Source organism: Sander vitreus, chromosome 7 (genome assembly GCF_031162955.1).
Source record: "Sander vitreus isolate 19-12246 chromosome 7, sanVit1, whole genome shotgun sequence".
In the NCBI taxonomy this organism is placed as follows: Eukaryota; Metazoa; Chordata; class Actinopteri; order Perciformes; family Percidae; genus Sander; species Sander vitreus.
In genome coordinates, this window is record NC_135861.1 from 29,872,831 (window position 1) to 29,895,706 (window position 22,876).

The 22,876-nt window shown below is 40.6% G+C and overlaps 1 protein-coding gene across 1 annotated transcript in view; it reads right to left on the bottom strand.

The window, feature by feature from the left end:
• cables2b (Cdk5 and Abl enzyme substrate 2b) overlaps positions 1-22,876 on the bottom strand; it is a 45,132-nt gene that overhangs the window by 15,377 nt on the left and 6,879 nt on the right. The window contains exon 2 of the mRNA XM_078255902.1: positions 7,873-7,965. Coding sequence (XP_078112028.1) covers positions 7,873-7,965 — 93 coding nt within the window. The remainder of the gene's footprint in view (positions 1-7,872; positions 7,966-22,876) is intronic.

Sequence of the window (22,876 nt, forward strand, 5' to 3'; positions counted from 1 at the left end):
AATGAAATGTGGACTGTGTACCAATTTTGCACCAATATGACTTTGCAAAAGCACTCAGAAAGCTGCTTTCTTGAACCAACATAACGTTATTAAAGAATATTTCATATTATACATATACAATGTATTACATCGTTAACCAATGCTAGAAATGACCACAGAGAAAATGCATAAAATAAATAACTAAACAAACACGTTCAGTGTCAGTCAATTGCCGACCATTTAAATAAAGAATAAATAAGCATCGTTGCCTGCATTATATGTTCTGTTAAAAGTTTTCATATCGACCTGGACCTTTAGCAGAGATCGCTCAACGACGACGTGGTATACTGTAATGGGGTTTCAATGTAACAGAGTATGGGATATACGTGTATTTTCTTTATGACGGCTCCTCTGTCTGGAGTATAAACCCCTGCGCAGCAGACACTGCACGGCGCTCGCCTGGTTTGTCTCTCAGAAGAAAATGTAAACAGTCAGTATATTTGGCTCAGGCACCAAAGAGACTGGGAGATGATTCGCAGTGTGTCAAAACATAAACACACTCATCTTTGAGTGGATCACGTTTTGTGATGAATCATTTTCTCTTATATACTGCACGCACGCACTGTGCTTTAGTAGTCACTTACCTTATCTCAGTTCCCACCAATCCCTGACATCAGACTGAATGATAGTATCTGACCTTTGACAAGATTCAAACATGCAGCTTACTGTAGTTTGTTTACATCACGCTGGGATAAAGTTATAAAAAAAAAAAAAAAGAAGATAGTAGTGAATCAAGGGCTGCACGACACGAGGACAATATGTGACATGCAATAATGTTGTTGAATATTGCGATAACGATATTACTTGCGATAAACTTTTTTATTAAAGAATGACGGTTACATTTTAAAGTGCAGTTTTCCACTGATATTTTCTTTCAACTAACACAAAATATCTCTGAGTGTGTTTCGCGATATGGTTATTTCGCCAGCTGATATCGGGATGAATGAATCAAATCAAGACATTTCATTACACTTTAATCCAAGAGTAAATAGAGACAATCTCGTTTTGTGGCTGTAATTGACCCCAGTAGCGCTGGGGTTTAAAGTTTAGTTCTCAAACGAGCTGAATGTGTAGTAATCGGTACGGACATTTTCCTGTGAATACAAATTTGGACACGTCTCTAGAACTGTGTATACTGTGAAAAACTGACTGTCCTCTTCTGCCCCCGGTGCTCCTCCCCTATCCATCCCATGAGACAGATGATGGGTTGGACACACACACACACACACACACACACACACACACACAAACACACACAAACACACACAAACACACAGCTTTTTCCCCATGCATGGGAAAGTGAAGCGCAGGAAGTAGCCAGGGACTTCAGTGGAAAAGGCAGAGGCATCACAACAGGCCTGCTGGAAACGTGACTCCGCTGGGGAATCTGTCCTTCGACACATCCAATTATTACCACATATTTCATAACAACGGGGGCTCATTACTCCGTGATCACCTTAAAGAAAAACACCAGACTAATCCTACTGGGAACCTACCAGGGGGGTTGTAGCTACTGAGTCACACAACTGATTACACACAAAGAAAAGCAAGGGAAAACAAGTCAAACATCCTAAGACGTTTGAGAAATATTCTAATTCTAACTCCCTTTATTTACAGGCTTATGGCACGGTCACAACCCCAAATCCTAAAAAAAACAGCCCGCGGCGAACAGATGAGACTTTCAACTTCATTCAGATTCAACTTTTGGAGAGACGCAACCCCACGTCACGCTGCGGTGGCCAATCATGTAACTGGCACTCGATCACAGTTGTCAGTGTGTTTTGAGTCCCGTACAGGAAACGGCAAACATTACTGCCTCTATTGCTGCCACAAGAAAGTTTGAAAACACAAGCACTGAACTGCCCAGGAGCTTGTTTAACAGCTGACTGTTTCCTCGGTCTCTCGGTTTCTTTTTTCTCTCTCTCTCTCCGGAAAGTTAAGCTGCCTTCAAGAGTGGTCGGGAATGTCGAGATCTATAAACGATCGGACGGAAAACAGTAGCTGTGAAATATGAAGTCCTGTGCTACGTTGGGAGGTTGAAGAACACAACAGGACGTCACACAAATGGGCCATTTAAGTGACACTCCCACCGCTGCACAGACCTGCGGCAAATCACCGGATCGCTTTTAGCTGGCGCCCTTATGTGTCTCAACTGTATCTGAATGGACAGAGCCGTTTTAAGAACCGTGTTGATGGGACAATTTAACCCTTAGTTCTGTCAAAGTATGTACTGATATTGTAAATGCTGTTCTGAATGTCTGTACAGCCCCTTTAACTTATCTACATTTAGGTGCACCATTAAAGGTTTTGCCACATTAGCTATATTTAAAGGATATACAGACAACAATCAACTCATTTTACATTGACTTGTAATCATTTTCCTATCAACAATAACTTATAACAATAAATTATTTTACTAAATAGAAAAAGGGTATTTTAAAATAACTTTGAATGCACCACGAGGCTGGCGAGGTGAGTTTCAATTGAACCGTCTGTGTTGTTTTTCCGACAATGGCAGCGGCGGACTACGTCTCTATGTTGGAATCCTCTACAGTGAAATACAGTCACACCGTTTAGCGTTAGCTGTCAGCATTTTAACCGTGTTTAATCCCGCTGCTAGCTAACGGTAGACTAACGCTACCTGCTGCCAAGTGTATTATGTTAACTAGCGTCACATGCAGCGATGTTTCGCTTGCCTCCAACGTCCGTTTCGAAGCATCAGAGGGCAGCGCTGGCATTTCAGTAGCCCCGAAATGAGGCACCGAAATCCACGTTACTATTCAGTCCGGTAGATACCGGTTGTTAAGGCACCGGTGTCGTATTAGCACCGTTTGTCGGTACCCAACCCTAATTATCTTTATTGGTACTATAATTGCCACGGTTCATCATACCAACTGCTATGATTATTATGAATCATTGTTCTGTATTCCTGTGTAAGTGTCTCTGGGCCAGATGTACTAGGTTCAAAGACGAATAAGGATTTAAAATGTGAAAATAAATGAAAGACTTTCTATTTTTATTAGAGTGTTCTATATACATCTCAACAACAGGAATTTAATTTAGAAATGCAATTTCATTTTTTTTTTTTTTTTTATCAATCATGTGATTTATTCCATGAAAAATCTCCTTCCTGGGTAACGGGAATGGATTTAAAAAATATTTAAATATCTACCTTTTTAGCATATAAATGTTTAGGCATATCCATAGTTACAGATAACCAAACACGCACGGTTAAAAAAAAACTACATTTTTAACACAATTAATAGGATATATTTGGGTGTTTATAATTAAATGGGCTCATCGTTTGATTTTGGTCACACAATATTCCATGCCAAAAACAGAAAAATGATGAAAGATGTCTTAAAATGCTTTACAGTAAAAGGTTATTAGGTTTTTATTGTATACTCAACTGAGAAAAACATGACTGTGTAATACACCATGAAAATCTGTGTTAAATTACTTGACTGTGTCATTGTTACTCAGGATGACATCCTGTTAGCCAGGAATGACATAATGCAAAAATGCCATAAAAGATTAAAAAAAATATATATTATTTTATTAATATAATCTAACATTATCAACACAATGCTTGAAAAGTGATAAATACTATAAAAAAAAACTAGTTTCATTAACATGTCCAATCTGGATAACAGAGGACATGTCCTGGGTAACAGAAGATCTTTGTTATCCAGGAAGGACAAAAACATGATTTTCCCACCAAAACTCTGTCAAACATGGCACACTCAGCTAAAATATAGCTTAGCCTTTAAAACGTTAATGCCATATTTCACATGACATAGGCCTTTTTTAAATATCAAAACTGTTTTAGTAGCGTTATCCAGAAAGACGCATGATTTTTGGCCATTGGACTTGGAAAAAGCTAAATAAAAACTTCTTTAAGAGAGAATTACTAAACTCTCCAGATGTTTTGGGGGTCCTCCAAAATCTTCTTTATGATGTAATATCATATTTCATGACTGTGCAATTGCATTATGGGTAATTTGTGGATTTTAAGGTCTGTTACCCAGGAAGGACATTAGGGAAATCCAAAAGTATTTCTTGAGTAACATTTTAAATAAGGGTAGGATTGTTACTATATTTGTAGGTATCACTGCAAACATCGACACAATTATGCCAAAGTAGATAATTAATGCCGTTATTATTACTTTTGACATTTTTGTCACATTTTTATACTTCGATTTTAAGCCCGGACGTTACCCAGGAGGGACAGTTTGGTACTTCTCAGCTCAATAGCTCTTTGAATTTGAATCTGAAAAGATTTTTGCCACAAGGATGACACTTTTTCAGTTGAGTGAACACAAAATCATTAGGCGGTACAGATTAAGCAGCCACGCAATATTACAGTTACTGGAAGAAACCAAAGATGACATTGAATCTCCGACTCAGCATTCACATTCCATTCCAGCAGTTGTTAAACTCCTCGCTACATTACAAATATTGGCATCGGGATCATTTCAAAACAGTCATAGCATCAGCAGTCTGCACTCAGCAATTTCATAGCATAAGTACTTAACGCTTTGCTACAGCGCATACGGTATTTACGGTATAGTGGGCGGAGAAAGGCGCAGATTAACCGATGAACTACAGGTTTGGTAAATCAGTATCACAGCGTGCGCCTTCTGCGGATTGGCCATGGCGCTGATAACGCTACATTCGCAAATGTACGTACATCTGGCCCCCTGTATTTCTGTATATCTGTATCAGTGTTTCTGTGTCCCAACCGGCAGCGGCAGATGGCCGTACCCCAAGAGTCAGGGTCTGTCCGAGGTTTCTGCCTGTTAAAGGACGTTTTCCTTGCCACAAATGCTTGCTCTTGGGGGGGTTGGGTTTTTGTAAATTATAGAGGGTGGTCTGAACCTACTGTCGTGATTCGACACTATGAACAAACTAGGAATCTCTGGAAGCTGCGGTCTCGTCTCTGTGGTGACTTGGTAAATTGGCTGAAGGACAAACAACAGCTCTTAGCTGGATCCATTTTAAAACAATCAGCCCTCAGTCTATTATTATCTGATCAGAGTATGCTTTTGTTCCTCTGAACCACAGGTCTGATTTGTACACCATGCGAGGAAGGACAAGAATAGAATACAATAGAGGAAGAGCTGTCCACACTGTGCTGTCCTCCTCCGCTAGAGTAAAGGCTCCACACTGTAAGCCAAGTGTGTAGAGGTTCATGGTTAAACAGACTGAGCCATAATGCAAAACTCTGAGTTATGACCCCTATGACTTTTAAGAAAATTCAAAACAATTACATTAAATGACAGTAAAAAGAAGATAATATCCCAGGTCAGGGAATACAGTTTGTGGTCCTAATGTAAAACATTTTAGGTTGTTTTTCTCTGGTTGGATTAAGGCTGCCTGATTATGGAAAACATCGTAATCATGATTATTTTGGTCAATATTGAAATCCCGATTAGTTAACACGATTACTCATTGACTATTGGAAAGATGTTGCATTTATTAACCTTAAAATGGTGAACAGGTGCAGTTGTGTTCAAAATAATAGCAGTCCAACATCACTAACCTCATAAATCAAATTTTTTTTGGTAGAAGTGATATTTCTACATGGCAAATCATTTACTAGTAAGTGTTGTAGAGTCATAGAAAACCAACAGACCCAACAGTCATGACATGCATGCTGCTCATTCTGTGTAATTGAATCTGTAATTGAAAGGGGCATGTTCAAAATAATAGCAGTGTTGTGTTCAGTTAGTGAGGTGATTGATTCTGTGAAGAAACAGGTGTCAATTATGGCCCATATTTAAGGAAGGAAGGAAGCAAATGTTGTGCATGCTGGTTATAGTGCATTTCACACTGACATACTTAGCGAAATGGGTCGTTCCAGACATTGCTCTGAGGAACAGCAGACTTTGATTAAGAAGTTGATTGAAGAGGGGAAAACATATAAAGAAGTGCAGATAATTATAGGCTGCTCAGCCAAAATGATTTCAAATGCCTTGAAATGACATCCAAAGCCTGAACGACGTGGGGAAAAAACGCTCAACTATCATTCTAATGGATGGAAGAATAGCCAAAATGGCAAAGGCTCAACCAATGATCAGCTCCAGGAAAATCAGAGAAGACTTAAAGTTACCTGTGAGTACTGTTACGATCAGAAGAAGGCTATGTGAAGCAAAGCTATCAGCTAGAAGCCCCCGCAAAGTCCCACTGCTGGAAAAAAGACATGTACTGTATAGGTTGAAATGTGCCCAAGGACACATTGCCTGTTCAAAGGAGAAATGGTGCAACATTCTGTGGACTGATGAGAGCAAAATTGTTCTTTTTGGGTCTAGGGGCCGCAGACAGTTTGTCCGACGACCTCCATGCACTGAATTCAAGCCACAGTACACTGTGAAGACAGTAAAGCATGGCGGTGCAAAAATCATGTTATGGGGATGTTTCTCATACTGTGGTTGGGTCTATTTATCGCATACCAGAGATAATGGATCAGTTTCAACACATCCAAATACTTGAAGAGGTCATGTTGCCTTATGCTGGAGAGGAAATACCTTTGAAATGGGTCTTTCAACAAGACAATGAGCCAAAACACACCAGTAAGCGAGCAAAGTCTTGGTTCCAGATTGATGTTATGGAGTGGCCAGCCCAATCCCCAGACCTCAATCCCATAGAAAACTTGTGGGGTGACATCAAAAATGCTGTTCCTGAGGCAAAACCCCAGTAATGCAGAGGAATTGTAGAATGTAGTTCAATCATCCTGGGCTGGAATACCTGTTCACAGGTGCCAGAAGTTGGTCGACTCCATGCAACACAGATGTGAAGCAGTTGTCAGAAATAATGGTTATGCAACTAAATATTAGTGCAGTGATTCAAAGTAAAGCAAACCCTTGAGACATTTTTCAGTTCATACAGTAAATGTTTGAGTTTGTAAAGAAAAATGCCTGATATTCCTTTTTCTTCACTTTCTGTAAAGGTATAACACAAACTTGATCAATGTGTCATGTTTTGATTTGGAATTGGATGTGCAGTGTTCCCAATGCATTGATATTATGGAATTAAAAGCTATTCTAAGGATTTTGAGCATTATTCACTTTTTTTAAACACACTGCTGTACCATGTAAACACAACTGTACCATGTAAATTGTACAAAGACTTGCTGCTATTGTTTAACAAAGCGGTCTCTTTTTTTTTTTTACTTAGTTCATTAAGAAGACAGTTTACAAAGCCTAAGCCCACCAGCATGTAGCTGGCGAATGGTGCTAACTTTGTACCTTGAGCGTAGAGCTGGGCGATATGGAGAAAACCAAATACCACGATATGTTTGACCAAATACATCAATGTCGACATTGCAGCGATACTGTCTGGTTGACTATTGGTGCTTTCACAAAATATTAACACAATGAGAGTTTTGATAAATAATCATCAGTAATGTGGATACAATGACTGAGTGAGTAAATGCAAATAATAGAACAGCTAGTAAGTGTGGTAAAATGACATCACTTTACTGTAATGCGGCCATTAAAACCAGGAGAAGACAACACTTTTTGGACCGACGGGAGCCGAATGATCAGTCCGACTGCCTTTTCTGTCAACGGTTGGCCGTCGGGTTGGTGTGTTCTGACACCTACCCGACAAGACAAAAGGGGAAATTTGTCTTGCACTCACAAACATGATAAAGTACATGTAACATAAAAAATATATATATTAAACAAGTGATAAAATCCACCACTTGGTTACCGTCACAGGATTGGACTTTAAAACCATTTTGATGAAGTATATATTACTGTTCTTACTCCTTAAATATCAAACTGATGTGTGTTGTCTGTAAACCTGTAACTACAGATGAATGTGTCCTACCTGCTGCCTCTCGTGTCGTACTGTTTCATGTTTTTGATGAAGTGGATCTTCTTGGTGTGTCGAGGTCTGGGAGAGCCGGAGAGGTTACGAGTCCTACAGAGATAGAAAGAGACATGCAGACAACAGGATTAATGGAGAGCATCGCTCTCATTTCAGAATATCATGAATTAGGATGCCAGAGGACACATGTGAAGCTGCAAAAATGGATCGATGAGTCGATTAGTTGTCAACTATTAAATTACTATTTTGGCAATCGATTCCTTCGGTTTGAGAAAACCTCTCTTGTTAAATGTGAATATATGTTCTAGTTTCTTCACTCCTGTGACAGTAAACGGAATATCTTTGAATTGTGGACAAAACAAGACATTTGAGACATTTTTCACCATGTTCTGACATTTTAGAGACCAAACAGCTAATCCATTCATCCAGGAAATAATCGCAAGATTAAACGACTGCGGCACCAGACACATTTGAGTACAAAAACAGCATACACACAAAATTAAGCAGAGCATTAACAGAACCATTCCTCGTTCAGAACCTCTCTCATGACAGGGGTCACCAAAAGCTTCTTTAACATTAACACACACACAAACCTCTCTGTCAGGGACTGTTACCTATTGAACACATGATGCGGTGTAATGTTCAAAATAATTACAGAGCAGTATTTCTATGCAATTTATTTCTTCATGTGATTAAAAAGAAAATCTTTCTTTGTTTCCAAGCTGTACCAAACATTTGTGACACCAAAGCTGAGGCTGTGTGTGCGTGTGTGTGTGCGCGCGTGTTTGTGTGTGTGTGTCTGTCTGTCGAAGGTCAGATTATGAGCCTGGATGTGTCGCTGTGTCGACCTTGTGGATTTAGACAACAGCAGTGAAAGCAGGCCAAGAAGCTGAGCTCAGTGACATCACAGCAGTTACATAACACCAGCAGAGCGAGCGAGAGACACACACACACACACACACACACACACACCTCTTCAGCATGTATGCAAACACGCACTAACACCACACACACATTTATCATATACTGTAAACTCATTCAGCAAACAACCTCCACAAAACATTTTTTTCTTCATTTTTTGTATGTTTTTTCTTTCAATAATCAAAACAAGAATGGCGTTACTTTGTTACCACCAGGCAAGAAGCTGTGCACCATTCCCTGGGATGTGTGAAGGACAGCATGACAACACATGTGGTTCTAAACAGAACCATTTAAATTAGAATTGAATTAGTGTAACATTTCACTAAATTCACATTATGAAACGTCAGAGACTACAGTGGTGTCATGACTCGACTGGCAGTGATCCCATCAGCACATGGCAGTTTAGGCTCGTGCGCTCTACGCCACCAGTGGTACCATCACTGTGACAAGCCTGCGTGAGGTACAACTAGTGGGAAGACGTGATCACAGAGCTTTAGAGGGATCCCTCCTAACTAGTCACCCTCACAGATTGGCGATCAGCCGTCTGAAGCATCATCATGTAAACAACTGGTTTGTGTCCCTCTGGAGAGTGAGGGCTTCTTTCTGGAGACACCATTTTGCTCTGACATTGCCATCAAGGGTTTACTTTTAATTCGAACAATGTGGCAAGTCACCATTGCACTGATCGTTTCATCAATCAACTGAAAAACTCATGCTCTTGTTTCCTAAACACGCAGAGTAACAATAATCCTGATTCTGTGAGTCATTGTCAGTGCTGGGGGGGGGAATATGAAAGATTGAATTCGATGTGCTGATGGAAACTGAGCACACCATCAAATTAAAGCACTACATTCAGATCTGGTAATGAACACAACAAAGATGATGTCAACGGTGTCACAGTATTGGAATGCAGATTTTGAACTGTTCCAGTGAAGATGTGGATCAGTCAGCCTCCCTAGTCTCAGCTGTCACCTCTGCAGTATTATTAAACCAAAGAGTCTATTTCGAATGATTCTATCTTTAGTATCTACTGTAACCACGGTCGCATGATGGAATCTTCTCAGCCTTAAAATTTCCAATGGGAACCAGCATTCCGGAATGTTGTGGAATGTTCCCATTGTGTGGGAATAGAAAGAGTCCATTGGGCAATACCCCTGGCAGTTTATGATAGTAGTGGTGATCATTATGATGATAGTGGCTGGTGTTTAAGATAATAAAGACAAATAGGGCGACACAGGTCAACACAGGGACCCATTTAGGGTCCAACTTTTAAATCGTTATCACAGCCAACACAGTGGTCTCAGTCTCATCTCAGTTTGCGCAACCATGCTAACATTAGCAAGTAGTATACAGTAGGGCTGGCTGTTGTTTAAAATGTTTTGATACCATCATTTTTGCTTTGAGAAATATGAGCAGGTTTCTCTAAAGACATCTTTTTTGTTTAAGCAAACGTAGCCTTCCGTCACACATGTTAAACAAAGCAGCCACGCAACACCTTTGCCAACATTAAATAGCCTCATGTTGGCAAAATTATCATTTTATCCAGTAGGGGTGTCACGATTCTCCAAATCCACATTTCGATTAGACTTTAGATTTTGAGGTAACGATTCTTTTCAGCAGTGACTGCAATGCCACAATAAGAGCCACTTGATGGAAGAAGGGTACTTTGAGTTTCTCAAAGTTTAACAAAGTGCAATTGAATGCTCCATTAGTTTAACGAGGTGCACATGAACAGATGAAGGAATCACAAATCCTGCTTTTGATTTTGACAGCTGAACTGAAAGCTCATTTTAATCGATTTTCAAAATCGTGAAACCCCTATAAAATTAGGAACTATATGATAAAAGAATAAGTAAACAACACTACAATTCCAACAAGACATCCAATGCCGACTTTAGGTGCTTGTACCAAACCCAGCCCCACTCCCGAGGTTACATAGCTGAATAATGACCAGTGTCTGCAGTAATCAGTAGTTAACTCATCTCATGATTGGCAGCTACACATAATAATTAGGACTTAACAACATGTTTGGATGGAACGCGAACAAACACCCACACACAGTTACGATGATAAAGTTCTGCAACAGTGACTGACATTTACCAGGATAGGTTTCTGATAGCAAATGCTAAACTGCCACAATAAACATAGCTGTCATCTTTAATTTATTTTCTCAGCTTGAGATGCTTCTGTTGGGAAAACGCTGTTGTCATGAGCATCAACAATATCTGGATAAAAGTGTGATCGCTGGCGCCAGTGCTCTCCCAGTCTTTCTAAATCTGTCCCAGTATCTGAGCTGTGGATCTGCAGCCTCATTACAGAAAAGTCTGACCAGGGGCACATTTCCATGAGAACCAGCCGGCAACATCTTTTTGGGATGTTGTGGAAAGTTTCTGTTTTGTGGGAACGGAAAAATCCAGTCTGCCGTGCTGTAGAGTATGATGATGATGATGATGATGATGATGATGATGATGATGATATAGATATAACCTACTTTTAGACTCGGAAGGATTTTCTAAATATGTGACATTATTCTGTAAATATCTTCATCTATGAACTAAAAAGGCCAACGAGCCAAGACAAAAACAGCTAAGTTTTTCTACGTTGCAATCACATTAGGTTTGGATGATGCCCCTTCTCCACAAAAGCTTACAATGTTTAAGCAGGTAGGAGCTTCAGACAACAACAAATAACAACAAATGCAAGAGTGAATTAATACATGAATATTTAAATACAGTAAATGAAAGAAAATAGCAGGTTATACAGCTGAAACTTTGTTTTTGGTGGATAAATCTAGTGACTGACTATTGAGTTTATCATTATCTGATCAGTACAAAATACTGACAATGAATTTGATTAATTAAAATAATAAAAAAAGAACATTTTCAAACTAAATACCTCTTTGATATCTCATTTTTTGTCATACAAAACAATAACCATAGTTTATATACAAAAATATGATATATATTATACTGAAATGGGCCATACTGCATAATGAGTACTTTCACTTTTAGATCTTTGTGTATATTGTGATGCTAATACTTGTGTACTTACCTAAAATTTTGAATGCAGGACTTTCTACACTTTGGTATTGCTACTTTAACTGAAGTAAACAATCTGAATACTTCTTCACCACTGATTAATAGTACTTGATTAAAATATTAAAAAGAGTATCTGCTATAAGTTTCAGAATAGAATGTTGCAGGGATGACGTACTTCTGTAGGCCGAACCAAAAGTTAGCATCGCCCAGGCTGCCTCGACAAAAAACAAATGGGATTTTTCCATTGGCTTTTGGATTATTGCGTAAAATAAGATCTGAGGCAAACAAAAGTGTATGATACCTACATGTTTTGTTCAGCAAGATAATCTTCACAAATGAACACCACTTTCATCATTTTTTTAAGCGTAAATCCAATCGCTGGAAGTAAAAAGCTAACATTAAGCCAAAATCAAACCACACCATGGTCGCATGACCACTACCTTCCTAACAGATTTGGGTGTTCGCCATGATGACGTTTGTATTCTCATTTAGTCACTTGTTAGCAACCCCCCTTTTTTAAGACACAAACAAGCTTAAAAATTCACACGTGGCGTATTTACTGGCATATTTACTAGCGTATTTACTGGCGTAACTTATGCCATAGGACAAAAAGTGAAAATCTATTAAAAAAAATAATAATAACTTTTTAAAAACCCATTACCTTCAAGACGAGGGAACCAGAAGTGCAAAAATGCAAAATCATTTGCGGGTTTTTGGACTCATCCCTGCAGCACTGTTGGCAGTGAGATGTGATTCAGACAGACGTGACCTTCCAGCACTGACAGCAGTTCCAATAAATCGCAGAGGAAAGTGGGACTCTGCAGGTCAGGGCCAAGAACCAGCTGCAGGCCTGCGTGGTTTAAGGGGACTGCAGTGATGGATTTTTCTAGGACGCAGAGTCATTTTATTCACTTTGAGTTGTGAACAGCATCAGAGTCACACTAATAATAGCTGCTGTTGTTTCAGCTTCAAATAAACCAGTGCAAACACACTGTCAGAACTGTCACAATGCTTAAAATAGTATAAAAAACATTTATTGGACTTTTTATTCTGTACTTTTTTGGCCTGTTCTCTCTGTTTTTTTACTACCTGTTCCTGTATTCCCCTCTCTGGCTATATTTCTTCCTCTCATCATTATGATAGGCACCACAGTTTTTGAAACAGCCCAACTTCACATTTCTTCAACCACACACTTTTTAAATGACATTAAAGTATAATTCTGCACACACAAACAAGACTGATTTGAACATTAACATGTTTTTCAGTTGGACTTTTGACATTTGGCTACCTTGCCGTTTCAGCAGTTCCACAGACCAATTATTCACATGGCTGCAGTCAAGGGCCGTTGTGAACTGTAGGGAGCTTGTTCTGGTATAACTGGAGTAGTATTTTTGATGTTGTGGCCACTGAGACCGCTGGGATATTCGCTGCAGAACAGCTTACTTTCAGTTGATAGAAGAATTGCAGAAGGTGGTGCTGCATTTCTCTCTTTTTGTCAAGATTGTTGATGGCACCGGCCGGTCAACTCATCCGTACAGTGTGAGCACAAAAGTCACAAGTTCTGGCTGTACAGAAAGGATGATTAAAATGTGTAGTGTGTTAACACACACACACACACACACACACACACACGATTGATTAAAACTTCTGCTTCAGCTTCAAAGGGTTCCACATATAGGGTTTTAGGGAAGTGGTGGATGATTGCAGAGCTTACAGAGCTGTAATCCAATGACGAGGATAGAGTTTATACAAAGTACACACACACACACAGTTATTTGAGTGCATGTAAACACACTTTATGAATATGAAGTACTGTCTTTGGAGAACAAAATGCCCCTTCAGATGACTTTACTTCTTATGAATAATGATAATGAGGTGAATCTTCGAGCCGAGGAAGTGTCCCTTCATCAGCCTGTTGGGGACTTTAAATGTTCACAGAGAACTGGATGTGTGAAGACTGTGTGTGTGTGTGTGTGTGTGTGTGTGTGTGTGTGTGTGTGTGTGTGTAGTACAGTGATGAGCATCTGTTATCTAACCAGACCACACAGGTCACAGGAAGACTGTGGTGGTCACACTGATGGCGATACATTTAAACCGTATTAATCTGTCAAAGGTTCTCTGATGGCTTTCTAAAGTGTAATCCACAATGAACGATCATGCTCATGTTGCAGAAGAGTAAGGTCTTTACACTTAGTTTGTCAACAAGGGCTGGGTAATACATCAATATTATATCGACATCGTGATACGAGACTCGATATCGTCCTAGGTTTGGGATATCGTCATATCGTAAGTGTTGCCTTTTACTGGTTTTAAAGGCTGCAATACAGTGAAGTGAGGTCATTTTCTGAACTTACCAGACTGTTCTAACCGTTCTAATGTTTGCCTTTACCCACTTAGTCGTTATATCCACATTACTGGTGATTATTTATCTAAAATCAAGTTGTGTAAACATTTTGTAAAAAGCACCAAGTCAACCCTACGATATCGTCGCAATGTCGATATATTAGGTCATTTTCTCCATATCGCGAAGCCCTAATGTCAACCTTAAAAGACAGTCTCATGGTCATGGTTTTCGGGGTTATAATCACAAAAAAAAAAAATTAAATAAATAAAGACGGAGACAGTTAGCCTTGGTTAGCTGGAGGTCTGACAGCAGAAACACAAAGTCATGACAACATCTGGATTGTGAACCTGGCTGCCTATAATATAAACAAGGGCACAGAGAATCAGACTGGATCTTTCTCGAAGAAAAGTCCCCACCCTCCAGCCATACCTGTCTAAACAACTATCCCGCCTGTCACACTCCTTCTGAACCATTTGCCAACCGACAGAAGATTCCACAGTGCCTTTTCAGAGAGAAAACAGCCTGAAAAGTAGAGCTGGGCGATATGAAGAAAATCAAATATCACAATATTTTTGACCAAATACCTCGATATCAATATTGTGATGATATAGTAGGGTTGACTATTGGTGAGTCACAAAATATTAACACAATGAGATTTTAGATAAATGATCATCAATAACGGGGATACAATTACTAAGTGGGTAAAGGCAAATAACAGTACAGCTAGAACAGTCTGGTAAGTTCAGAAAATGACATCACTTCGCTGTAATGCACCCTGTAAAACCAAGAAAGACAGTGTCATATCACTATATTACGATATCCCAAATCTAGGACGATATCTAGTCTCATATCACAATATATCGATAGACTATCGATACATTGCCCAGCCCTACTGAAAAGGTTTGTGTGCAGACAGGGCCACAATAGACAGGTGAAGGTGAAGGATGTTTCATGATTTAGCCATATTCGTGAGGACGTGGTCTGAAGGAAAGTTGTACAGACTCGAAGAAAGAGATGAATGTTGTGTGTGTTCAGGGTGTGGAGGGGAGTGGGCTTCAGCTCTGTTTTCACTGGAGAGGCATGCAGGTTTAGACACGCACACACCAAGACATACAGATGATGTCAGTCAGATACCATTGTGTGTGTGTGTGTGTGTGTGTGTGTGTGTGTGTGTGTGTGTGTGTGAAATCAGCGTTTTGTGACGAATTTGGTAAGTTTTCTGCTTCAGGCAACGTGTTCAGCACAACCTTTTGGGAACGGAACAGCTCACAACTCCAACTTAATTTTAGTCAATGTTGGTGTGTGTGTGTGTGTGTGTGTGTGTGTGTGTGTGTGTGTGTGTGTGTGTGTGTGTGTGTGTATGAGACAGAGCTTGACAAAACATGTAGGGCCAGAATCCAGACAAAATGTACGAGATCTACTTGTACATGAGACTGATCAACCACTCTGATATTGCCATTTTAGTGGACAAAACACTGCTGCACTTGACGGCAGACATTTCAAGGTAGTCTTCGTCTGAAAATGGTAAAATGCTGATGAATATTAACACAAACCTTTCACCTTCAATGTATCGCATCACTTCAACCCATGTGTGAGGTAGAGAGATAAAGAAAAGAGAAAGATGAGGAGAAGGAAAATGAACTCCAAAAAGGACTCCAAAGCTGTCAAGCTAACAAGAAAGGTAGAGTGACAGAAACGAGAGAGAGAGAGAGAGAGAGAAAGAGAGAGAAAAAGAGAGAGAGAGAAAGAGAGAGAGAAAGAGAGAGAAAAAGAGAGAGAGAGAAAGAGAGAGAGAAAGAGAGAGAGAGAGAGAGAGAAAGAGAGAGAGAAAGAGAGAGAGAGAAAGGGAGAGAGAGAGAGGGAGAGAGAAAGAGAGAGAGACGAGGGAGAGAAAGAGGGAGGGAGGGAGAGAGAGAGAGAGAGAGAGAGAGAGAGAGAGAGAGGTTGAGTTAAATTTGAAAAACTAAACCTTAAAGCGCTGTTTACACTGCTGGGAGAAAATAAGGGAGGGACACCATGGGAAAGCACATGCACACGAAGAACAGACTCAAAGGGCAAAATACTTTACAGATAAGCTCGCTGTAAATATAACTTCATGGTTTTATTACAGACAGACGACAGGAAATGGGGCAGAGAGAGAGAGAGAGAGAGAGAGAGAGAGAGAGAGAGAGATGCAACACATTTATCTGGCGGCCAAAGGCTCCCTTTAAAAGGACAATTCCGGTGCAAAATGAACCTAGGGGTTAATAACATATTTGTACCGAGTCTAAAGTTCTCTGGGACATGTTTGCATGCTAATCGAATGCATCGCTAGCTTCAAACAAGCTACCGCAAACCGGTGATTAGCTGCTAACGCTAGCTTTCGGGGCACTTGGTAAATCGCCATTTTATACCACTAACAAGGCTCAAAATAGCACCACACTTAAACGGTAGCATAATGAGGGTCCCTACATGCAAACCGAAGCGTTGAGAACTTTGTGTACAGACAGTTTATTAAAAAAAGATAGATTATGAAAGACAGTTGCGTTCGTGTTTACATTCGGGCCGCCATCTTAGAAAACAGTCATGAGCAGTTGAATCACGAGCGCCGTGTTTGAGCTACGTTACAGGTTACAGGTTGCACGGCATTCGTGGTTCGACTGCTCATGACATTCTTACATGTTCTATGTACTGACAGTAGAATAAGTCAAAGGCCCAGTCAAGCAAAAGAAAAAATACCGTAATATACCGTAAAACCGTCAGAATCTTAAAAAATACTGCGATACATTTTTTTGTCATTTTGTCACAGCCCACTATACATACCAGTCTTTTTAAACTTTAATATACTTATTTGCTGCCTATAGTATTGAGAGATGTATGAGAGATGTGCATGCCTCCCTGCAGGTTTGAGTGTATCAGCTACACATTTATAAGTTTGGGGTTAGTATCAGCTGAGTGAATACTAGTTAAAGCAGCAGTTCAGTAACAATTCAAGCATTGGTTTTGCTAGCCATTTAACAGCAGGTAACAGGCTGGAGTCCAAACTGGTGTAGGAGCTTGGTGTCAGTAAAAATGAATGATGTGACTAATGAGGACAGGATTAAAATCATGGAGACATTCTGCAATAACAACACATGTAAAACGGAGCCAGTGTGAACAGAGCTTCAGTTCCCCGGGTGGCGGTTATTTTCAGTGTTGCCAACACTTTTCCGATGAAAGTAGCTAGCACCAGCTCCAAAAGTCGTTAAAAGTAGCTAGATGATGTCATACGCTCATTTGCATATTTGTGACATCATTACACATTGATTAGCATAAAGCTTAGTGGATGTGTCAGCAAGGTAGATAGAAAGAAACCATAGACAGTATGTAACGGACCAACAGCTCCCGTTGCTCTGGACGGAGACCAGTGAAGGACATTAGAAGCACTTTTCCGGTGAGCGCTGAGCGTTACTGCGCAGCCTCCAACTGAGAGAGACGACGTAAATGTGACGTGAGCAACCTGTTAGAAAGTTGTAAGTCTTCCGGTAGCTGTGCCAAGAGAAATCTCAATCATTCCCAATCTTGCAGAGACAGAGAGCATAGGTATATGTAAGGAGATAACATGGACACAGGCTAATTATTGCTACTTTATGCTAGTTAACATTAGTAATTAAACTTAAACAGCTAATGTAAGTCGAAACTGCCTGCGAGCTTCTCCTGTACTATACGGTAATTCCTCTACTATGCGACAGTAAGTCGCGTGGTTATGACACAATTGTTAGCCTATTTTTATTAAAAAAAACGTCTGCTACGGAGCCATAACGTGAGGTACAAGGTAATGGAGCCTTTTATACACTATATTCGTGTTTCTTTAGAAAAAAACCATGGACAAAAAAAGTCTTTAGACGGTTCAGATGTAAAGTTATTCGCTGTCAAAGTGACGTCAAAATGAATGGCAGTCAATGGGATGCTAACGTCGGAGATCGCTTTGTAGCATCAAAAATGGCGCCATAGGAGGGTCGAGCTCTGAAGCGAAGCTTACCCCCTTGAAAGAAATAGAACTCTTTAGCCAAATAATCAGAAACTCACTAAAAGGAATTTGCATTATATTATAATTATTACTAGGTGGCCTCTATTTGAAGTAAAAATAAGAAATTCTACAAAAGGGAGGGAGAAAGATCGATAAAGAATTCTCAAAGAAGGCTGGCTTGCCCAGGGCCAGGCCAGCTCAGCGGCGTCTTTCTCCCGTCGCGTCCCGCTGTCTCACCTACCTACACCGGGCCCCGCACCCTGTCCCCCCTCCCCTTCTACCTGCCTGCTCAGTGCTGCTGCTCATGAGGAGAGAACAGAGAGGGGAGGGGCTGCTCCTCAGTCACCGAACAGAAGAGAGAGGAGACTGTTTTGGCGGCCACAAGAGATGAATATCTTTGCGTGCTTGCCGGAGAATAGTGGCGTCTTTTCTGCAGAAAGTCAGCCGATTTGCACTAGTCGCCGTCATGAAAACAAGGGCCGGCTCTAGCCCTTTGGTTGCCCTAGGCAAGATTGAGTTTTGCGCCCCCCCCAGTCTCGCAGTGCCAGAGCTCCACAGTGCTGTGTCAGCGATAAAGTACCAATGTATGTACATTTTACCTGCATGCAAGTGAGATGGCATCAACATTTGGTCTAATCATAACTGGTCTGGCAACCCAAAGGCCAGTGTTTTGTTTCCAGATTTGTGTGCAAGAGAAACATAGATTACAATCCAAATATAAAACATAATCCTCCCTCCTCTTTTGCATCTTTTGTTGGGGAATTAACCTCCTTTAATGTGCATATGACAATTATTCACCTCAGTGATACATGAATAAACCCCTGGACTGTAATATTTCAGATGTGTTTGAGCAAGATTTCTACTCACGTTCAAAACTTTGTGCACATTCAAAATATATCTCATCTGTGCTCTCTGAGATCGTGATCGCGAGTCGTGATATTTTTGAAGAGTGATAATAGGCTATTACAAGAATGAAATCACAATATTTCAGAAAATAATCCACCTGCACCACAGTCTGCTGTGCATTACGTGATTGCTCTGCCGAGACGGTAGATCTCAGACCGCCTGACAGACTCAGAGCCCCGTTTGAGACTCTGGTCTCTGAATGAGACAAAGTTTAGGGAAGTGGCTGAACGCTGCTCTATAATCGGAGGTGGAAAACCGAAACTAGACCTACTGCAGAAATACACTGAGCACAAACGGGACACATCTACTGCAGCATGCCCACAGCAGAGCGCGTCCTTCATAAACCTGAAGCTGCACAGACCACGGAAGGCGAGCGGCAGCAGCTCCGTGGTCTGAAAAGTCGCTAAATCTAGCTAGTTGGCAACACTGGTTATTTACTGAGAAGCTCAGTCATGCTGACCCACACTTCCCCTTTCTTTTCTTTTCTTTCTGTTTTAGGTTTATCAGTCTTTAACTGCTGTTTGGTTTCATTTCCTCCTGGCAATAGAAGAACCTTAGATGAACCATGATGCAGAGAGCCTGAAGCTCATCCAGCAACTGTTTCAAATAAGCAGCTCAGAGAGTCTTATGGGCCTGATGTCATTAGGGGAAAAGCCAAAGCCTAATTTAAACCAGGAAAAACCCTCATTACAGTTCCGAGTCTGTGACAGTCTACGTCAGAAAAACATTATGTTCTGGTTAAGGCCATGTAAACACCTTACCCCGGTTAAAAGTGCTCATAACCCGGTTAACAGACCTAGATAACCCCTTCAGTAACTGGGGTATTCCTGCATGTATACACCTTAACCGGGGCAAGATCGGGTTAAGCGTATGCTCCAACTGCCCCTCCCCACTCCGCATGGAGTGGTTTTTAAACCAGAAGTGATCCGCCAGCGCTGTGAAACGCAGATACCATACAACATACAGCGGTGCCTGAATCAGCGGGCCGTCGGCAGCAAAGAGCCTGCTGTTTATCGGTTTTACTCCCCACCGATGCGGCAGCGGAAACCGGGAGATAGCTAAACAGATTGTCCATGTTCGGGGCTGCCAACACTGTGTCTCGGCAAAATAATTGGAGGGACCGGGCAGCCCCCACTGGACAACGCTAGTTAGCTAACGACACTGGTTAGATATAACCCGAACAAGTTGTCAGTCATCTGGCAAGAGGACTGTGCATTCCTACGCTGGGACAAGAATGTGTGAATGAAACATTACGTTGTTAAATTGTAACTAACTTAGTGGCCGGTCGGTGTAGTTTTGACTACTCTGAAGACTACAAGTTCTGGGCGTGTGGAGTTAGAAACGATAAGATTCCCCAGACCTTCTGTAGCCCACTACTCATCTCTGCTTGAGGCTAGCAGCTGGAGGCTAGATTAGTCCCTACTAGCATAACACCCCCCAATCTCCAACTAAACTGGACTGAGTATTTTTTCTTTTGTTTTTAAGTATAGTGGCTACACTTGGAAATCATAATCAATTCAGCACCTGTTCAAAAAGAAACGCTCCTGGGTAAAGAGAAGACCAAAATGTTTTCGAAAATTCAATAAAAGGGGTAAAAAAATAAATAATGAAATTTCACATTTTTACACACACACACACACACACACACACACACACACACACAGTATAAACACACAGCTGAAAATACAGATATTATTACAGTTTTGTAAACTTCTCCTAATCCCATTCTCTCAATCACGTTCACACGCACACAGTCTGTGCGTGCTTACCATCAGGCCACACATGCACACTGTAGTATCATATATGTTCAGATTATTATAAACGCACATAAAAATGGCTCCATCTTGCTCTGGTGTCTCACACACACACACACACACACACACACACACACACACACACACTCTGTGCGTGCGTACCATCACGCCACACATGCACACTGTAGTATCAGTACTATTGGGGAAAAAATAATCTGTTATGTTCACACAGATTATTATAAATGCACATCAAAATTGAGTTGAAGGTCATGGTTAGACTTCGGTTTAGACCAAAGTTAGAGTAAGGGTTAAGTGTAGGCATGGAGTTGTCTGGCTGCTGAGGTTACATCATCATGTCCTCACTTTAAATGCAGTACAGATGTGTGCACGTATTATCCACGCCTTTGTCCTCTGAAGTGTTTGAGGCTGTTGTAGTTTACATAAAACTCATGAATGTTTAATGTCCACTTCAGTAGAAACATCTCATTGTTCCAAATTCTAAAAGCAGACACAGTACAACAGCAAAAAAAATAAATAAATAAATAAAAATAATCCTGTGGGCCCCCTGAACTGCGAGTTCTTTTTCTAGCACTTCCCTCGCACACGAACCCATTGCATAATACCACCAACAGGGCTGGGATTGAAACCTCGATTTTTCCGATTTTGCCATTTGAATGATCGAACATCGATTCATAAAATCCAGAATGGGGCTCTGCCTGTATCATATTAAAACTAGAAGACCTAGGGAATCCATTGGCGCCAGCCATGTCCTAGCTTGTCGGGAAGGGCCGTTAAATAACGCTCCAAAGTTAGGCTGCATTTTGGCGAGGGAAAAACTGGCGTGGCTATTTTAAAACAGGTCCCTTGACCTCCGACCTCAAGATATCTGAATGAGCCGTCACTCCAAACTTACTGACTGTAGAGTCTGTAGAGCTGCACTGTATTGTGTGTTCATGTGAAATAAAAGTACATTAATGTAGACGCATTGGGGTCAATGTTTGATGCAAACACTGATACGTTTAATAGTGCGGCAGGTTAGAGGGAACCATGCACAATTGTAAACATTTTATGTGAAAGCACAACTGGTTTTCGCAACGGAAATACAATTACACAATAAAAGAAGAGGATTCACTCAACTGACTGAGGCGAAAGTGCCAAAGCGTGTCGAAGGTCGCACGTTGAAGCCCTTCTGCAGCTGGTTTTTGTTCCGTTTTAGGGCCAAACGATCGCCATCGAAATTTGAAAGCATACAATTAGCTAATCCTGAAGACCGCGATTAATCGAATGTGCAATATTTAGTATTTTTTCCGCTTTTTGCCATTATATTTACTGTCATTTCATAGGATAAATGTTGGAATAATGTTACATATCACAGACGTCCCATGCTTATTAAAAGAAAAACACCTAATGCTGGCAATTCATGTCTATGTTCTCATCCCTGCATAAGATTATAGAGCAGTTCTGATGGTGTCTCAGGTTATAAAAAGGTCCATGACATGTTTTATCTGTTACACAGTGAATACTGAACTTTAGCTAAACTTAGACTTTTTTCCCCTCAAATCATTCAGCCCTATTCTGTTTTGTATTTTTGTTCTGGTTTTGTTGTTTTGCAGTTATTATTTATCAGCTGTTAATTTCAATGTCGATGTATATAAAAAAAAATATATATATAGAAATGTGCTAGGAAGTAAGTGATTGTCTGGAAGATGGCGAAGGAACATTTCTACAAAAGTATTTATTTCCTGGCTTGTGTACACCACAAGCCAGCTGTGCTTACTCACTGTACTGTAAGAGCATCTGTTAAACAGCTAAACTGTTTATGTTTATGTTTATGTGTGTGTGTGTGTGTGTGTGTGTGTGTGTGTGTGTGTGTGTGTGTGTGTAGGCTAATGAAGCAGCTGGCTGGCACAACTTCACACACTGAGCCTTGTTACAGACAGAGAGGCTAAACGGAGCGTGACTGATGATCGTATCGGACCACGGCCAAATTCATCACACCAGGAAGTGTTTACAGGTGCGGAGAGGGCTGAGAGCTCCTGCACAGGAAACACCA